General features: G+C 39.4%; 1 protein-coding gene across 2 annotated transcripts in view; it reads right to left on the bottom strand.

The window, feature by feature from the left end:
- LOC308059706 (pinopsin-like) overlaps positions 1-17970 on the bottom strand; it is a gene marked incomplete at its 3' end in the record, with an annotated part of 88915 nt that overhangs the window by 51945 nt on the left and 19000 nt on the right. For both annotated transcript variants that reach the window (XM_080377467.1, XM_080377468.1), the window contains exon 3: positions 6798-7123. In XM_080377467.1, coding sequence (XP_080233593.1) covers positions 6798-7123 — 326 coding nt within the window. The remainder of the gene's footprint in view (positions 1-6797; positions 7124-17970) is intronic.

Consider the following 17970-nt stretch of genomic DNA (forward strand, 5'->3'; position numbering starts at 1 on the left):
ATAGATGCTAAAAATGCCTTGAATTCTCAGAGTTAAATTCTCAATACCACATGCTTTCCTTCTGTAGAATAGGAATAGTAGGATCAGCTGTATGAAGCACTGGAAGATCTATGTACATTCATAGCATTTTCAAGCCATCAAAGGAAAAATTCTGTGAAAATCTCTCCACTGACAGAAACAAGATCTATGTATGCAAAAAATGGCATCAGGGTAAAAGAGAAAAAGGAAGCAATGGGACTCATGGTCTACGAAAGATGGCAGTGGTTACAGAAAGATCAGAAAAAAATTTAAACAGGAAGAGTTGATATGCAAAGATGTTTATATTTATGTAAGATGATTTACAGATAGTGACCTGATTCTAAACAAATTACATCATCAACAGAATTAATTAGCTCCTCAAGAAAAGGCAAGAGCAATGATTTTTTGCCTTTTTTTCTCAAGTATTCTATGGCTTTTTTTTAATAATTTTCAAAATAGCTGTCCTAGATATCACCTCACCTACAGGACTCTGAGAAATTTCTTCATGGCAGAAGCCAAGAAGACTTGAGGATAACCAGATCTTCAAAGAACTGATCACTGATACATACTATGTGCAACCTAATGGATTTCAGTGCTTCTCTGCACTCCTCAGCTGCTTTGCCTTCCAACCTGAGAAATTATTTAGAAACTCAGAGAAAAAATACTATTGTATAGGAATGTCAATTGCTCTTATAATTTAAAGCTCATTCTTATACCGAAATCCCAGACCAAACAATAAAAATGCATGTCCTGAGTGTTGGTATAACAGGATGTTCCTGTCATCACAGAATCTAAAAAATGCCCTGTTGCCAGATTTGTTCAGCTGTGCAATAGCTTGTACGTGCAGAATTTTACAAAGGTCAACAACTTCCTAATCAGATGTTGAATATTGATTGCTGTGTGCCAGTTGAAGGCTGTACAGAAAATCTGGAAATACTGGTTTTGATGCTTTTGTTGATGAAGCCAGCTATAGGCTATATGATTAAATTATTTTATAAATTTTGATAATCCAGCAGACCCTTTTCTTTATGTTTTGCTAAGTTTTATTCCAATTCTCTCAGCCTAACATGAGACTTATTTCAATGAAGTTCCAATATCCTCATGACGATATGACATCTATCTATTCATATGCAAATTAAATCTCTTTTTGCTTGTGATTTATATGTAATCATTATATCTTTATGACAAGGTTGAAAAAGGAAAGGCAAAGTTATTTATCATTCTTCCTCTATACCACCAGAAGCTAGGACAGAAAGTATACATGAAGACCCAAATGCAAGAAATAAAATTTATGAACTTAGAGTAAAAAATAATGAGATATGGTTGTCTAATGAGTATAGCTGTCTGGCTGAGCATTGATGTAGTTAAGGGTCAAGAATACTTGGAATTAAGTCAAATCCCAAATGTACTTAATCACATTTGAACGGGATGAGCTACAGGAACCAAAGGATCAAGTCTACATCATCTGTACCTGAATTACATTTCACAAGACTTCTTTGTTTCATTAAATAACTGGAAAGATTTTGAGCTTTGCTTCTAAAATAAGGCCTATGACTACAAACCTGTTTTTATTTAGGGCTTTTAGAAGATAAGAGTTAATGGTACATAATTGCTTTATTGGTTTTCTCAACATAAGTCATAACTTCAGTGCTATCAAAAATAAAGTTTCTGAAAATCAAGTTTCTCTGTAAATAGACATATGAAGCATATGAAGGGATGATGGAACAATTATTACTTTTCCATCCTACTCTTTGTATTATGTTAATTTCAGTTTAAATCGCTGAGCATTCTGCCCTAATGTTTTGTCTTCCTACAATCATTTCCAAATGAGCTGGAGAACTGGAAACAGTCACAGAAGCGTTCCTTCTACTTTATAATGCTTTCCTGACTACTTTGATGAACAATAATGCAATAATTGCTTTTACAGATACTTTTAACTGTACAAAATAGTACAGACATAAAAAAGTATTAAGGAATCAGAAGTCATAAAAATCTACTCTTTCCTTTTTCTCTCAGACTTTCTTTGTGGGCACAGGAGATTTTGAAACCACCACTGTTGTTGATATCCAGCGCTTTAAAAAATATACTAGAGTCAAAATCTCACCATGCAGAATTCAAAATTAGTTTCTTCAGGTAATTGAGTCTCAGTTTCACTCTTTGGGGCATTACTTCTTAAATAAGAGACAGAAGCCTTTTTCCTCCACTAAATTTGGTACTCTGAGGTCTGGAAGAGAAGTAAGAAAGGACCAGACAGCTCTAGAGCGCAACCTTTACTGCTTCCATTCCCCTACAATGTGACAAGACTCAGGAAGGTTAGGGGATGGGATAAAAAAAGGTGATCTGGTTCTCCTGTGACACATGGAAGTCAGAAATCATGTGGCACTTTTCAGAAGAAACAACAAAAGTTGCTCTAAAGGGAAATAGTCAGGTAATTCCATTATCTGAACCCACATTTTGGTTACCAGTTAAACTAGCAGTTTATGAGGTGGACCAACGGGTGGAGGACAAGGCATACTGGTAAGGCCAACTTCTGCCTCATATGGGCTAGTCTTAGAATCTGCCTTGAACTTTTTTTTTTGTCAAAAAACAAAGTAAAAGTAGAACTGGGGTGATGATGTGAAAGGGTGTAATAAATGTTCTTCATCTCTTATTTTTCCTCACTGTGCTCAAGTGAAAAGAAAAAATCCTACAAAGTAGTACTATCAGGTCAGGGGTCACAAGTCCACCCAGTCCATATGAGACAGTGTGACCACTGGCCGGCCCTTTGCCCACTTTTAACTATTTGTGGCACTGAGCAAGAATTGCACGGTCAGATGTGTATTACACTACGTGTTTAAGTTGTTGTGCTCTGCTTACAGTCTTTTTTATTGTTTTCCATGTCCTAGCTACATTCCATACATAGTTGCTGAGCTTTGTTCAGGCACAGCTTTTGATGAAAGGAGACTGGCAATGAGCTGAGCCAAGATGAGTGTCTCCACAAAATCAATCTGAAAACTTTTCTTGAAACAACATTCTGGCACCTTTATTGTCCTTGGGGAGGATTTCTGTGTGCAAATGGGAGATGATGCAGACTGAAGAGATCTCTTTTAAAAGTTTTACTAATTTTCATTAGGCTGGTTCATATGAGTTCGCTGGGCCCCTCAGTGGAGTATTTTAATCATATTGTGCCTTCTGCACTACAGTGATCACAATGCTAATCTCTATAATTCCACGTTTGGGAGCTCACTTTTCAAAGTGTAAACAACTGACACTGACTTTATAAGGAATATTTTTCCAGAGGGAATGCAATGATAGAGTCACAGAGAAGCATCATAAGCCAAAAACTAGGAAAAAAAACCCAAAACCTAACTGCACTAGGAGAAATAAACCATTCTCACTTTCTTTCCCTTGTTCTTTAGAATGTGCATCAATAAAATGTATGTGTCTATTTTTTGAGGGAGAAAACTTTGCCCCTGTCTACTTACAAGTATCAGGCACATCACCTCTACAGGAAAACTTAAACAAAAACCTGAATTTCTGCATCTGCAGAAATAGAAGAACAGGTTTCAAACACAGGAAACGAGATCAGCATGAGTGAAAATATGGACTCAGGGGGAAGAAAAGTCTAATAAAATATTTCTGTTTCTCTATGTCTTAAAATCAGATGCACTGTCAAGTTCCCTAACAGCTTCTGAAACCATAGTTGTTTTCTTCAGCTCTCTGTTTTGAGCATTATTTTGCTTAGCATCTCTGAAATGCTCTCACTATCCAGAGTTAGTATTTTCCTCCTCTGAGCGAGGTGCACAAGGATGGCAGCAAAGACTATCTGCAGAACCACACTCAACTCTCCAGATAATAAAGCCATTCTGGAAAAAAAACCCATACCTTTAAAGAAAATAACTTGAACAATTCCTAAGGGCCTTTGAGCTTGATAAATGGCAAGAGGTCTGAGATAATAGTGCAGCCACGTTGTAATACTGTTTAATGGCATTTGCTGTTAACATTATTCATACCAGGATGCTATCGGCCTGTAACTCCTTGAAAAGATTGTCTTTTATAAAACCTGTATTACTGCAATCCTTGCGTCTTTCACTATTACACGGATTGCAGATGACCTCGTAGGATCTACTAATGCCTTGAGTGACAGAATGCTACAGCACCTGAGTAAATTTAGAGTAGAAAAAGAGAGAGGCAGACCTATAATTACTGTCCCTGCAAAGGGAAAATGCAGGCAGTGTGCCAATTCTTGCATTAACTATCTCAGATCTTTTAAGATATTTCTTTCACCTCAATTAATTTACATTGCACTATTAATAATGGCACAACTCCTGCACTCTTGATCTCAGGTTGCAATACCATTAACGCTACAATGCTCTAACATAAAAACTTCTATATGTCTTGCAAAAATATGAAATGCATATTTTAGAAAAGTTACCAAGCAGCTGAAGCTGGGATGATGCACTTACTGTGTTTGCAATGCTCCCACATTTCTTCTAACGTATTACATAGAGGGTTACAGAAGGACTTTTATCTATGAGGCCAGAACATTGCAAGATAATTTTTTGCCCACATGAGAAATTAACAGCATTACAGTGGATGTAGCAACCTCTCTTAACTTTTTTTTTATTACCCTACCTGCTTTTTGTAGTTTTATGTAAGAGCTACTGTATTTTTATTTGTGTATTTCTCATCTCTTCCTTCAGTTTGAAACATTAAGTACGTTAGCATTTCATAATCAACCTGTTTATTGCAGAATAGCTACAGGACCTCAGATCAAAGGGAAAACAGTCTGTGTTTCAGCAACTCTGTCATGATACATTCTTTGGAAATTTATGTATATATGTCACAGGAAATTTATGAAGTGCAAGATTTCAGGATTATAGTACTGGAAACAGTTTCTGATACATCACAGAAAGTTGAGGACTGATGATTTTTCTGATTTCTTTTTGCTGAAATACAACTTATCAAGGAAATATTTAACAAACACCTGGCAAGCATTAGATGTTTTATGTAAAAAATTAAGGCTTAGCTTTTCCAAGACTTCAGAAATGCTCAGGCAGCTGTTGTGACCCTTAGTCATAACAACTTTAGAGAGGAGATATGATTTAATCCTCACTGCAGTTCCTTTGCATTTAACAAGCCTTTGTTTCCTCAGACCTGTCCTCCAACAGGTCATGAAAGGCAAGGTTCAGCTTTTTTTCATTTTCACTGTTTACAAGATTTCCCAGGAACCTCTAACCTCAGCACCCCAGAAGCTTCCTAATCACTCTGGAAGGCATACAGAGGATGGAGGAGAGACAACTGTGGAAAATGCTATTCCTTCTCCCATTTTTTCCTCTGGGCAGTAAATCAAATCAATCAACCTAGTTTTCCCCCTAGTCGACCCAGTCTTTATGTCTAAATACAAAATGGCTATAGATTGCACATATCTTTTCTATAATAATTTGTTCCTTCAGCATATTTGCCACAACTTCTTGAGACCCATCAAGCAGATCAGTGAGATTACTTTTAATCTAACTGAATTAAAAAAAAAATAAAGGTGAATAAAAAAACACATCTACACGTAGAACTGGAAGCTAAAGCACATGCTAAAGAAACTTCAGCCATACAAGTATTTGTGTGTTGTGGGTGATGGCTGTTGTCAGGAAGAGCAGTGAGGGCTGAAGGAAAGAAGAGACAAAAGTTTAAGTTGTTTCTTCTGCATATTATTAGTAGCACATGTTCCAAGATCCTGCTCCTTTCTTCAAGGTGATGGCAAAGAATACTGCTGCCCAGGGACCAGATATGATCTGCAATTTCACTTTAATGGTTTATAATCAAAGGAAATTTTTTTCTGTATTACTACTGCATAGCATTAAGAGGAGTACTAATGTGTGACTCAAAGGATTTTACTGGCCCACTCAGTACTCAAGCGGGAAAAGATTTCCCACTTGGGCTTCAAATGTTCTGAAAGTTTTGACAAATCATGTGAAACACACAACCTTAATTCTTTATGACTAATCAAAAGTAAACTACATCCATTTTAATTCTGTATGAAAGTCTCTACTCAGGGATTTACTGCCTTTTTTCCCTTTGTTAATTTAACACCTTTAGTTAATTCATCTGAATATTTTAGAGAACTGCTTCTTAGAGAACACTTATACACTCATTCCTTTCGCATTATCCATCATTAAACCATTTTGCTACTGTCCTAAGAGTATCCAAACTTCACAATACCACACCCTTGGCAGTGTCTTTTGGAACATTCATTTTGGATGCAGTACCCCTTACCAGTCAGGGGAGCATCATTGTAGCAGCAGCAGTAGTAGTTTTAAATGTGGCCTAGAATTACAAGGAGAAGCTGATCCTTGGGATAACTGCAAATTGCAGTAGAACTGCATTACTGTAGAGTTAGGTCTGCACAGACTGAGAAGCAATATGTCACCATCCAGGAAGAACCAAGAAAAAATGTTTGCACAGATGTCTTATTTATAGACAGGTGTGTGTTGGCTTCATTACAAATGCAACCTTCACCCAGATATGCTGGTTTTCCTAGAACACAGTATTTCCAAACTGCAAAATCAGTATCTACATGGATGTTATCTGGTTGCTCTGACTGGCACGTTCATTCAGGAGAATGAAAAAGATTGGTGAAGTCAGTCCTCCTGCCCCTTCCTTGAGGCCTTTTGTGGTCTTTTTAGTTTCATTTTGCTTTGTTGTTTTGCTCTCTATCATTCGTCAGTACTTCCAAATTTGACAGAAGAGAAATACAACATGTGCCTCAGAGCAGTTTGCACTATCGATAGCACGTAGCTGCTTACCTGTTTAACAGCGTACAGGAGGCGGCCGTAGCAGTACATCATGACCATCACAGGGATAACCAAGCAGAATATGAAGAGACAGATGATATAGGATGTGGACTCAGCTGACTCCGAGGACCAACGTACCGAACAGCTTGTGCCCGCACCTTCTACCCCGTAACTGCTCCAGCCGATCAGAGGTGGCACAGTCCAGACCAGGGAATAAATCCACGAACCACCAACTGCCAGCAAAGCCTTGCGGTAGTCAGCGTTGCGCTTGTTGCACAGGGTGAGAGTGCTGTAGCGTTCATAGGACAGGACAGCCAGGGAGATCAGGGACACAATGCCTGCAATGGACCAAGCAATTTAAATGCTTACTTTCATTATTTTGCACGGTATCCATTTGAAACCCCAAGAACCAAGATGTTTTTCTGGTTATTACATATTTGAAGCAACAGTGAAAATTTCCATTATTCTCTACTCTTAAATCCTCACTGGACCTGGATGCTCTCTCTGCCATATCAAATTTTGTTTAACTCATATTTATCTTATATTGGAAGATTTTTATACTTGAGAGATATTCCTCTTCTAGGCAGGTTTTCATATTTAGCTGGTCTTAGTATTACCCAAGGAAAATCTATTTTCTACATGAACTAATAAAATGTTGAAAGGTTTCCTTGCTATGAAGTATTCAATTTTTAACATCTGCGAGCATTTTCAAATATTACATTGACTTTTATACATGTAAAAGGCTTTATATTCAAGTAAGAGCCCCAAAATAAGAGAAGCTTTGTACTTCTGCCCCATCAGCCAGATATATCTTCAGTTCTGACCACTCATATATGGAAACAACAGACAACCCTTGACATGACGTGATATTGCAGGTCATAACTTTATTTACACATACATCATATAATCAAGTTAAAAAATGATGTAGGTTAATATTAGAGATCTAGATGTCAGAGACCAGTTATAACTCCCAGTGGAAGGTTCAAAAATCTGGGTCATAAGACATTTCCACTCTCTTTTTCAAGGTTCAGGGTCCCATCCACCTCTACAAATCCTTATGGATTTGCATGGCAGATTCTTAGTCATGACTCAATGGGGTTTTTTTTTGGCTGTTTCCTATGTTTTTGTTCTCCTTGCAGCTTCCTTACAGTTCTTGGTGATGCAACACTGGATACCGCTGGATACCACTTCCCAGGATTTATGACCAAAGGAACTTGGAAGAATTTAACACCATCTTTTCCCATGGTTTCCAGGCCCCTTCTTTTGGTCCTGTAAGATGAAAAACCTAAATAGACCAATGTCAGTCCACCTCTTTGCAGGATATTTTTTTCCATGATATTTGCCATTAGTAACAGCCAACTATGTAGTAGCATTGAGATCTACACTGCCAGATTCTCTGATTTTGAGTGGTACCTACTTCCAGCAAATCTGTTAGCAGGAAAGACGACCTCCAGAAGAATCCACAGTGTGATCCATTTTTCCCTATTTAACTGTCAGCTTCTCCTATAGGCCCTTTGCAGGTGTGGAATAAAGGTGAGTCAGAGACTGCCCTGGGGATAACACTTACCTATCCTGTATCTGGAAACTTGTAGGGGAATGCAGGCAGTGGGTTAATTAGCATTGACAATATGCAGCTGTGGCCTTGCCCCGAAGGCAGTGGGTTGATTGACATGGATGATGTGCAGCTGTAGCTCCTTCCTGCTAAGTAGTTAAATAGCACTGAGGCATGGGGGAGAGGGGTGGTTGGATGGGGGAGGAGCAGTGTGGTCTGGCCTCTGGAGGAAGGAGAAACAGCATGGACAGTAGAATCTGGCCAAAGGTAAAGCCTTTTTGCAGCCCGACAGCTTGCTTGTGCTGTAACGCATACCCACACAGGGCACAGTAGGATATTCTCCCCAGGCACAGCATTGTTCTTCTCTTTCCGCTACAATTCAGTGACTCAGTTCCTGTTTAGCTGGATGCAGGTGCAGCTATTCTGGCCATCCTGACAATTTGCTTTGTGTAGGGCTGGGTATCACAAAGGACCCAGGGGCAAAGCAAGAATTGTTTACTGCAGTAGTATGTCTTATTTCTCAGGGGAAGAGAAAGTGAAAATGTGTGAGGAGAAGGCAACTTCTGATGAAGTAAACATCTTTCTTGTTACAAAAGCCTACTAAATTGTTTTCTGTATATTACTTGGAAGTCAGACCTAAAAAGTAGATACGCTTATGGCTGTAAAATGACACAGCTCCACTAAATTCTACTGGATGATACTGTTTAAGAGTCTAACTTTAAACCTGCTTTAAGGCTATGCTATTTTAGTGGCAGTGGAGACTTTCTGATCATCTCCCAGCTAATCTGACTTCTTGCATAACACAGCTCTTGAAAGCCCTTGGCCATAATTCCTGCATTAAACACATATCTCAACATAGAAAAAAAACCAGCGAGTTCTTCAATTACATGCTGAAGAGCAAAGAATGTTCTGCTTTCTCCTTGCTTTCAGCCCACGCTTACTTATCTTCATTTTCATAGCATTGCCTCCACGCTTTTATCTGCTTGATTATAGAGCTTCTTGCTATCAAAAACATTTACCTCATATAGGTGTCTAAGGCAAAAATCCAATTTCTGTATTTGACACTTAGGCCTCAGTATGGTGATATAGATCCATTTCTGCGTTTTAAGATGAGACCATCATGGACTAACAGAAAACAGGCTTGAGAACAAGAAATCCCTCCCTTCCCAGGTGAGTACCTTACAGCAAGGCTGTATTATTGTTGCTCTACCTCTGAGGGCACAACATCCCAATTTTGACTAGGTGGTAGGTGAGATGTACTTTTGTTGAGAATATCCTACAGTCCTGGGGGGGTGGTGCCTAGAAAACCCAAATGGGGTGTTCAAACCTTGCCAGCTCAGGGCCTTGCTTCCTGCATAGGTGCTGTAGCCATCAGGGTCTGTGGTCAAGTCTGGCTGCCAGCTCTGCCTGCTCGTCCCTGTGGCCATACTACTGCCCAGCAGCTTCTTAGGGTGTGTATTGTCAGGATTTATAGCACTCATGTACACTTCCTCGTATTTTTGCCTGTTGCCTGACAGGAGAAAGATGCTCAGCTTATCTCACACTGTTATTTATGATGGATGGCTTTATGGAGCAGATCTGAAGATAACTGGCCATGAATGCAATATTGCTTGCTTTGAGCTGAAGAAAAGTCTTGTCTTTAACTGGCACAGAATTAATGCTCAGTTATTAAATTAGGACTATGGTGATGTCAGTCAAGAATAAACCAAATATTACCCATCAGACAAAACCACAAAAGTTGCTTTTAAATTATAGCAAATAATTTTTCTTCTCTGTACAGAAGAAAATTGGAGACTCTTAACTATGCATCTTGGCAGGAGCCATTTCATCCTCACTCACCTTTTATTATTGAGTTCCCCTGGCATTACATACTACGTTTTTCTCTGGAGGACAAGAACTGTGATGTATGGAACCCCAGACAACAAAAGTTCAGAAAAAAACCAGTATTTTTTTGCCACAGTAAGACTTCAAGGTCTGTGCTATACCTGAATTTTTTAATAGCATTGAGATTAACACTACTCTGCATTGATTTCTAATGTTTTCAATATAACAAGAGAAAAAGAGGAAAGCACTGAAGGGGTAGTTCATAGGAGATATTAAAATAATTCAATGTTCTTCATGTGGTTAAAATTTACTAAGCCAGAATAACTTTTTAGAAAAATTAGAAGTACTTTGAAAGAATGAAACTGATGTTTTGCAAGATACAGAAGGATGAAATTAAGAGCCAAAACTAAAAATAAACAATTTTTTTTAAAATAAAAAAAAGCTTTTTCCAACAGTGAGATACATTTGATTGAATTGTCTGAGAGTAATGAAAACATCTAATACCCAGGTCAGGAAAAACTAGAAGCCACAAAGGCCATGGCAACCCTTTCTGTCTACTTTTTGTGACCTTGCGCAGTACACACAAAGTCACGTGATATGTCCTGACCCTCTATGACCCAACACTGCAGCTCCATCCAAACTTGCTGATGATGGGCCTTTCACTTTAACACAGAAACAAAGACTGGACAAAACCAAAGCAGGATGCACACCAAGGAATAACCATGCTCTGATATTACAGTAGATTATCAGCTTCAGTGTCTCTGTTTGCTAAGAATATCCTCAACTTTTTAATTTGAAAAGTGGGGAGGTTTTAATCTCACTCCTTTATCAATTCAATAGCTGAAACTTGGGAAGATAGCACTGTCATCTGATCAATTTTACTAGATACACAGAGCTAATTTATTGGACTAAACCAACATAATTTCATAACAAAGGCAAAAACAGGTTGTGTGTTCAGTATTTAGTTTGTCAGTGGGTGGAAGTGAAAAACAGGGATCAGTGTGTAACAGTGAATGAGCTGCCAGTAAACTGATTATTGCCTTGTCCTCTGCATGCCTTTCAATAACGCCCAGTATGATAGTCTCAATAATTTTTCCAGGTACTGAGGTTAGATTAAGAGGTCCGTTGTTTCCTCAGTCTTTCCTCATGCCCTTCTTGTAATACAGTTTGGATAAAATAGAATAAAGCTGCTCACTTTTCATTGTGCTACCTATTTTTGTTCATCAGGGTTTTCTCAATGTCATATGCATTTAACTGTTGTGGTCTTTGCCAGAAATCCTGCAGTTATCTCATATTCTATTTCACGCCCTATCTATTGCAGTCACAGGAATTAGTGAGAATCTCAGCTATAAAACAAAAAGCAATTAAATACTTTGGAATTATGGCTGAGGAAGAGACTTCAATGTAATCTCCATAGTCTTAATAACCAGAAAACAAGTAAAAAAAATAATGTAAGTTATAAAAAGAAGAAAATAATTATAATTTTAAAGCTAATCACAACACTTAATGCCAGCATTTCATTCTTATTTTGCACTAACATTTATGACCGGGTAGACTGCGGATATTAATTTCAGATGAGTCATGTTTTCTAAAATTGTAACAAAATTAAGTTCAGGAATTGCAAATCTAAATAGACTTTGACTGCAACAAATATTTAGGGCCTCAAGCTGGTACATAGGCAAGTAACTCCATAGGAGTCAATCACAGTGAGAAATGTAATTTGTTCCCCCACCATTTCATGCATATACAGGAATAAAGCTGAGGTTCTCACTGAACAGTACTGAAAGATGACATAAAAATCCACAGCGGACTGCATTACAGGAACAAATAATTATTCAAAAATTAACCATGGAAATAAATTACTTTGAGACAAGCTGGGTGTGAGGCACAAACCTTTTCTACACAGCAATTAGTTGCAGTGAGTAGAGTGCAAGAAATTCAATTTCAAGCCATAAACCAAGACAGGCACCCATTTATAAGACTATCATCTGAGACATTATCTATTATTTACTTTTATTTAAAGACCTGTACATTTCTTCCTGGCAGCACAGCACAGAGTATGCTGTGAAGGACACAGCAAATCATTATGCTTTGTTCCTATGAGTCCCAGCTAAGAGCATTACATTTTCATATTAGTTTTTGCTGGTTTATGCTGATCACCAATGTAGTAATTGGAAATGGGATGCTGCTTGCTGATGGTTTGTAGGTTATGAAAAACTGAGAGTCCCAGAGATTCAGCCTACACTGGGTAAACATTGTGACTACTAATTTATGTATATTTGCCCTCTTAAAGCTCCCAAAGGTCATTATCCTACATCACGATTAGAGTCCTGAAGCATCACAGTTGCATGATGTAATGTATATCCTGCACAGTATTCTGCTTAGCAAGGACCAGGGGCAATGAAAAGAAGCCACAGGTAAGCTTAGGCAGATTGAGCTTGGAGAAATGCGATAGCATCATCTTTGACAAGACATTAATAGAACAAAACTAAATCCAAGCGCTCACTAAATCCAAGGCCAAGATGATTTTATCGCACCCAGTCTCCATGCAGGCTGATTTTACCTGCTCACAGTCACTCTCTCACAGCTTTCATTCAGTCATAGACACCCACAAACCCACAAGCACGAGGATCTGTGCTCAAGAGGTCTGTCCAGGATCTCTTGTGCAACAGGGAGAATGAGGGACTCTGGCTATCAGTTTGTCAAACCTCTTGCTTACAGGTACCTCCCTGGCAACAAAGTGGGTTTTGGATAGAGCTTTTACACATTTTAGGAGTCCACTGTCATTATGAAGCGATCCGTTGCTCTACGAATCCTGCCCACGTGAACCTTGGTATGTGCCAGGCAGGGCTGCTGTTCCCTGTTTGCATTTCCTCATTTGGAAGGTACCTCTGCCTGGAACAGCCGCCTGCATGAGCATTATCTCTGTCATGACAAGATGCCAGGGAAAGAAATGGCAGGTGTGATGTGCTGTACCCTTCATGCCATGCTCCTCTCAGTGAGGCGCAGGGTCTTCCACTGATGAATTGTTGTGCACTCTTATCAGCACACAGTCCTTCAGGTTTGCCCGAGTCAACACGCTCAGTTTTACCGCTGGGATCAGCATTCTTCATCACCTCCGCAGGCTGTTCTCACTCTTCTTCTGTGGTTTCTTCAAGCGTTTACACCTCTCTCCCTTCACACAGTGGCTATATCAATCTCCACGGCAGGTCCCTACACCTCCCCGCATCACTGCAGCCCACGGCCAGCCCAAACCCAGCTGCTGAGACCAAGCCAGGGCAAGACCCAGCTGTGAGGCTGCTCCAAGGCAGGGAACCAGAGTCTGCCTGGCCACGCTGCTGCCCTAAAGCGTGGCAGAGCCCACTGAACACCCCTGGACATGCATCAGACTCTCTGCCAGCAAGGTGTAAAGTGCAAAGGGGAAATCAGGGGGACGCTGAGTGCTGGGGTTCCCACACGCCACCTACAGACTCTGTGCTAATCCCAGAGGGACCTGCCAACAGCAAAGGTTAACCAACAGCAACTCCAGCCACCACCGCTTACATGTTTTGCTGAAGGAAAACGATGTTTCATATATTCACGAGACTCCATACATACACATGCGTGTACATAATACCTATTCCCATGAGGCAGCTTTAACATAATGTGCTGGTAAGGACCACATGTACCTGGAAGTGGGAGAGGAGCAGGAACGGACAGCCAGTGGGCTGGGACTCACCAGAAGTTATCCCTTGCACCTCTCTTTTTCTCTTTTTGAAGCCAGGCTACCGTGCAGTGGAGGACAGTGAACTCAGGAACACAGCGAGCAAGAAAGCACAGTGCTGCAAGGACATTTGCAGGGCTAGAAGCATGCCCTGCTCTCCACTCAGAAATGCTGTGTTGGTAAATACCCAACATAAGCAGCAGGTAGGTTTCTCAGAAATGTTATGTGTCTTAACACAGCTACGTTCCCTTCTCTCTAGTCCCTGGGGTTTCAGCTGCTAAATCTGCTGCTCCATTATCTGGAGAATATGCTAAAATGCTCTGTGGCACTATGAGTCAGAGATGAGATGTAAAAGGAAGAAAAGGTTTTTGTGACTAAATGCACACCGAGTTGGGAATATTGGGGAATTCTTCTGCTGTTTCTTCTGGCTGTCATCTTTCATCACACTTGCCCGAGGACTTAGAGGTAAACACAGAACAGCAGTAAGAAACAGCCTTCAAATGAAGGCTCTTACTACCTCAATTGTAAGGTTTCTAGTTTAATTCCAAGTTGTGCTACCAAATGGTATGACATAAATATGTTACTGAGTTATACAAAACTAGCTTGATCAGTGATTCAGTGCTGTTTTCAAGGGAAATAACTTTCCTGGATTTAAATAAGAGAATTTCTATTAGTTCTCTAGAGAAATAAAACACTGCACACATGGAAATGAAACATAAACAATTTAAGCAACTTAAAAGACTGACCTTTCCAACATATTTGCACTTTCATATCTCCTTAGAAGCTTCTCTGTAAACATACCCTAGTATCATTCCTCAGGGACTGTGAATGAAATACAGTTTGTAGGTCTAGTACTCACATGAGACATTTGGAAGCAGCAAGAGGGAGAAAAGCAACCAGCTCTCTTTCGAATAGTACCTTAATTTTCAGGTGAAACGTTGTCAGGTCTGGGCCAAAGCACCTTACCTAACACCTGCCACAACATCGGAGACTTTATCAGCGTGCACATGGAGCAGGCCATCATACCATCAGCTCTGTTTCTATCTTTTAAGTACTAGTTATTGTAAATACTAATAAATGAAACTACTGGGCTCTGCTTACATTAAAGTCATAACATTTATTCCATAAAAATACAATAATTCCCACAACAGCAGGTGCTGTCATCAGATATTTCCTTGCAAGTGAGGAGATAAAAATACTATAAAGATAAAAGCAGAAACTTTCAAAAGCTGATTCACGGGGCAGAAGCAGAGGAGCATTTCTATGCTTTGTTGACCTGATCCCTGACCTCCCCACAGCATATGCCCTTTTGTAAAAAATCAGGAACAATTGAGGCACAGCATCACGGGGGAAGAAAGAACAAAACTTGTTAATTGTTAAAAAAAAACACCCAACCTTAGTCCATTTTGCTTTCTAGCTCCAAGTCTTAAAGCACACACTTCATTCCTACAGTCAAGACAGGGAGAAACCTGTCTTATACACAGTCTCTGGTGAAGTTCTGCAGGGTACATATCTTCTTGCATGATACTGGAATTGCCACGAGTGGCAATGAGAATGTCGACTGTCCTGCAAAATCTGGGGTAGGCAGCCCCCAATGAAACAAACACAGCTAAACTAATAGAACACAGTTAAGTTAGTTAATGACTTCCACAGCCACTGGTGCTAGCGGAAAGGTCGCATCACATGAGCAAATCTGAGAGAGGAACAAGTGACAGACTGTGAATATGGAATTTCACAAAATCATTTTTATCAAGGGTTTTGGGCATTTTTTGAGCTAAGAAGCAGAAATTAATAGCTAGAGGGGATATAAACAGGTCTGGAGAGTGGTAGACATGCAATTGCTGCTCCTTCCTCGCTAGTCCCCACAATATTATCCACTTTTTCCTTTTCCCTCCCAAACAAAAAAAGAGATACATATTTTCTGGGCCAAAATCCAGCTGCCAACAGATGTTGGCAAAAGACCCCAAACATTTCCAGAGTTAAAAAGAAAGCCCACTCAACTAAGAAGACTTTCCAGAGTTAAGATTAACAGACTCAAAGTGAGCACTGGCCTTGGTGGACAACCAACCAGTACTAGCCTGACTTTCTTGAACTTCACAGCTCAGTATTTACACTTCAGCACGTTAACAAATCATAATTGGTTTACAATATAGCAAAATCACAATGTGAATATAACAACTCCGGGTAAGTTCAGCACTAGTATATAAATGATACGAATGCAGAGGAGTGCATGGATGGCTCAATAACTGACAGAAGCAGCTGAGAATGGGACATGCTTCCAAAACACTATTGGCTGTATTTGGATAAGCCTATTAAATATTTATGCAATAAACACACAATCAATTGTTAAAAAAATCTAAATATTCTTGCATTTGGTGACTCATATTCTCCTTGAATGCTCCCATGTATTAGTGATCAGCTCACCATTTCCTTTTGATTTTTAAGGCATTAAAAGAACTTCTACTTATTTAAAATCAAGAAAGTATTTCTCACAATCACTTGTTACACATTAGCAGTTACAACCAGGTTTTAAATGCTGGCAGTCTAGGCTTTCAAAATACAGGCTACTTCAAATACCAACAATTCACTCTGAATAGAAATTAATACACCAGTTGCTACTTAGCTAATGCCTGCAATTATTTGTTTTCTTTTGCTTAGATAACTTGTAGTCATGAGTCCATTTGAGCAGGCAGTCATTCCTTTCCCAGAAGAATTCTCTTCCTGCTTAATTCTAATGAGAGTCACAGTTTAACTCTGTGCTTGAAAGAAATCACTGTGAAATCACTGTTGGAACTAAGCCTGCTGGGACAAATCTGACAGCAAACATTCCAGGTCCTGTTCAGTAAATCTTCCCTGCTCTTTTCTCAACAGTGATTTCTCTGTTTCCTCCTTCGTATGACATACTCTTCCTTTCGTGTTTGGTGATACCTTCAATACAGACAGTATGTATTACTTTTAATAGTAAGGAACTCTGTTTTTTTCTTTCTTTCCCCCCTTGCTGAATTTTTAAATGTGTATTTGTTGTGCTTTAAGGGTGACCTTATTTCTTAGCTGCATCTTGTGATTTGATGTGCATCACTTAGTAGTAGTACTATGCTTTTCTGCTATGTTATTAATATGCCTATCCATCAACCAACTAACAACTACTCCTAGTGGCATAAACATAGCAAAGAATTCCCTTTTGGATCTCAGTGATAACAGCACAGTACAAAAAACAAAACAAGAACCAAAAAAAAAACCCCAACGAATATTAATTTCAGTCCCACTTTCCATATGTTATGCAGGATCTCTTTGCATTCTGGAAAGCAGGATAGCACTTGCAAATTCAGCCTTCTAAACTGGCTGCTTCCATATCAATGTATTAATCCAGCTGCCTTAGGAAATCAAAATAAAAAATAATGTCAGCACTAGATGGAGCTCCTGTACAGCAACATCTCGGGAGAAATCTTTGGGGCGAATGGGTGTACAGGGCTGGCGCAGTAGGAGGATGCTCTCAAGGCAGTCAGGTTCACTGCAGCATCCCTATGTCCATGCCCACACTGTTCTGAAGGACCCCCCATCTCCTGCCAGGACTGCTCCTTTGCTTTCCAAACAGTAGGATCCCCAGGACCTGCCTTCAAATTGAGCACCTGCACAGATGTAACACATAGCATGTAATCTCAGGGGTTTTCTACATATGGGATATAGCACCAAGTAAGCCAAGAGGTGAAATTACAGAGTATTATCATCTACCAGTCAGGGAGCCATGTTTCCACCGGAGCACACCTAGCTAACGTCCTTCCTATGAGCCTCTGCTTTTTCACTGAATGCAACTGCTCATTTTAATAATAACGGTATATTTCTAAAGTTTTGAAAATTATTTTATAATCTGTGTTCTTCAGCAGTTACCATTCCTAGAGAGGGAATACTACAAATACTTACTGTTCTCAGTCAAGTTTCTGTCATAAAGTCTAGTGGTCAAATTTGGTTTTTTATAATAACTAGCTATTAACCGGTAAATAACTAGTCATATCTGATAATATAAATGTAGGATCAAAATACGCTGACCAGCCTTCACACTGCCCTTGGGCCAAGAATTTCTTGTGCAGTTTTACAACCCAACAACC

Source organism: Falco punctatus, assembly GCF_963210335.1.
Source record: "Falco punctatus genome assembly, chromosome: 2".
Classification (NCBI taxonomy): domain Eukaryota; kingdom Metazoa; phylum Chordata; class Aves; order Falconiformes; family Falconidae; genus Falco; species Falco punctatus.